This window comes from Eublepharis macularius, chromosome 5 (genome assembly GCF_028583425.1).
Source record: "Eublepharis macularius isolate TG4126 chromosome 5, MPM_Emac_v1.0, whole genome shotgun sequence".
Taxonomy (NCBI): domain Eukaryota; kingdom Metazoa; phylum Chordata; class Lepidosauria; order Squamata; family Eublepharidae; genus Eublepharis; species Eublepharis macularius.
In genome coordinates, this window is record NC_072794.1 from 120,511,778 (window position 1) to 120,514,065 (window position 2,288).

At 49.5% G+C, this 2,288-nt stretch overlaps 1 protein-coding gene across 1 annotated transcript; it reads left to right on the forward strand.

Annotated features, from left to right (window-relative positions):
* Positions 1–561: 561 nt before the first annotated feature.
* G0S2 (G0/G1 switch 2) lies at positions 562–1,862 on the forward strand. Its single transcript, XM_054980917.1, has 2 exons — positions 562–693; positions 1,157–1,862. Exon 2 carries the CDS (start codon positions 1,190–1,192, stop codon positions 1,517–1,519), a length of 330 nt encoding a protein of 109 aa, XP_054836892.1. The 5' UTR covers positions 562–693; positions 1,157–1,189; the 3' UTR covers positions 1,520–1,862.
* Positions 1,863–2,288: the final 426 nt, after the last annotated feature.

The following is a 2,288-nucleotide window of genomic DNA, read 5'->3' on the forward strand; positions in this document are numbered from 1 at the left end:
TGTTCCTTCGCACCCTTAAGCCTTAAGTAAAAGGGGCGAGTTAAAAATGCCAATCAATAGAGCTAAACAATGAGCGCGCCCAGGCCAAGTAACCCATTAAACTTCTTGGAGTTACATGAAAGCCTATTAGCACAAGGGCCGTTTTGAGGGGAAGAGTGAAGGTCACCCAACCCCGCCGTGGCACTGTCACACGTATCTGCTCAAAAAGCACAGTCGGGCCCCCTCCCTCTGCCCGCGCCGCCTTTGCAAGGCGCAGCCCAAAACCAGAGGCTGCCCGCACGTTTGCTACGTGACTCTCGCCCACCTGCCCCCCCATAGGATTGATTGCTTGATGGCCACGTGTTGGATGCATGCACCCCCCCCCTCCCCAGTCAGGAAGGAGGTGACGACCCCTGGCCGCTCCAAAGGCGAAGGAGGGTCTAGCCGCCGGCCAATGGACAGCGCGCTAGCGGCGTGCTCGGCGCATGGGCAGCCCCGACGGCCCTTTCGCCCGCGGCGACAGTCTCAAAGAGGCTGGCCGGGCCAGAGGAGGAGCTTCCCCGAGCGTGAGGATAAAAGGCAGAGGCGGGCGGCAGTAACAGCACGGCTCAGAAGCCCTGAGCTCCGAACTGAGTAGTGGGGGGAAAAACCCAAAAGCAGAGAAAGCAGCTCGGTTGCTAAAACGCCTTGAGCGCCACCGACGAATTCTCTGTGGTAAGTACAGCAGAGCCGGAAGCAAAGCCTTCGGGTTATGATTGTAAGCGCTGGTTTGACGTGGCATGGGGTTGGTAGGAAACTGCTCGGGACGCCCAGCGAGGAGGGCTTCGCCTGCCCTTGAGGTTCTCCAGGCACGGCGGTCTTCCGTTTCAGGCCTGTTTTGCAGACGCATTTGCACGGGTTTTCACCCCGGGTTTAACTAACGAATGCTCTTAAATGATCTTGCACTAGCAACGTAGCAGCATATGTGTGCTATACCGGCCAGCCAAAGATTATTATTGGACGTCTCGATTAATATATGTACGGGGGGCACCATCTGGTAATGCTGTGTGAGAACTGTGGGCTATTGTGAGTTTGCCTTATGCCTGTTTTTTATAAAGGAGGATGAGTTGGGACTGGAAAACTTTTAAATCAAGCTCCTGGAACTGATACACCTTTCCTTTGTGCTTTTGTTCTCTAGGTTTTGTGACTTTGGTCTAACTGCAGCTGAACCATGGAGACCATGCAGGAACTGATCCCCTTTGCCAAAGAGATGCTGAGCCAGAAGCCAAATGGGAAGATGGTCAAAATGTACATGCTGGGAAGCGTGCTGGCTTTTGCTGGGGTGGTTATTGGCCTGGTGGAGACTGTATGCAGCCCTTTCACCTCTGAGGGAAAGCTGGAGGAAGAGGAGGCCACGGCTGCAGAGGAAGAGAAAAAGAAAAAACCTGCTTCCTTGACACAAGAGGCCGCTGTTTTCCCCAAACAGGATGAGGTTATCTTGGAAAAGAGCAAGCAGGCTGTGGCCCTGAGGAATTTGGTGAACAGACAGCATGCATCATAAGACCATCCAAAGAAATCATAAAGACTGTCTTGACTGAGTGAGGACGTTGGGCCTGCAGAGCATAAACACATGCAAGCCTGCTTTGTGAAAGTGCAGATGTCAGGAGACTAGAACACAGCCCTGTGAGGAGAGACTGCACCCTTAAAAGGACTCTGAACAAGACTCCTATTTTGCTGCTATGCAGCAGTCAGACACAGTGTCTGAAATCTATGTACCTGTTCTGATGGTATGAATAATATGTGAAGCTTGTAGCATCTTGTACTTCCCCATGTGGGGTTATTTTTTATGATGAATTTACATGCATTTTACACTACATTTTAAATAAAATATTTTATACCTATTAGATTCCAGTGTGCACATCTTGCACAGGGAATTGCTGACAGGGGAGGGGAGGAGGGAATCTCTTGCAGGAGCATTTTAATATTCCTTTTGGGGTGGGGGAGGATCTGGAAATGACAGAAAAAGAGCTAATACTTCAGTCCTAAATACATACCAAACCGGAAAAGTTGAGACTAAAGTCAACTGAATCTTTGCGTTTAACAGAGCACTCAGACTTTTAATTCCAAGGTGACTTAACTTTGGACTAATTTTTGTGCCTGGTGTATGGGAAGTCCCAGTTGCTTTAGTATCAGGAAATGTGTTGCATCATAGCCAGATATTTACTGTTGCAAAGATACAACTGGTTTGAATCCTAATTATTCTGGTTTCACTGGAACGTCATTAAAGTAGGTCTTGGAATAGGTATTGGTGTATACATTCCAGAACACTT

Excerpts from the sequence above, each read along its gene's own strand:
- G0S2 (XM_054980917.1), top strand. The coding sequence starts at position 1,190 with ATGGAGACCATGCAGGAACTGATCCCCTTTGCCAAAGAGATGCTGAGC.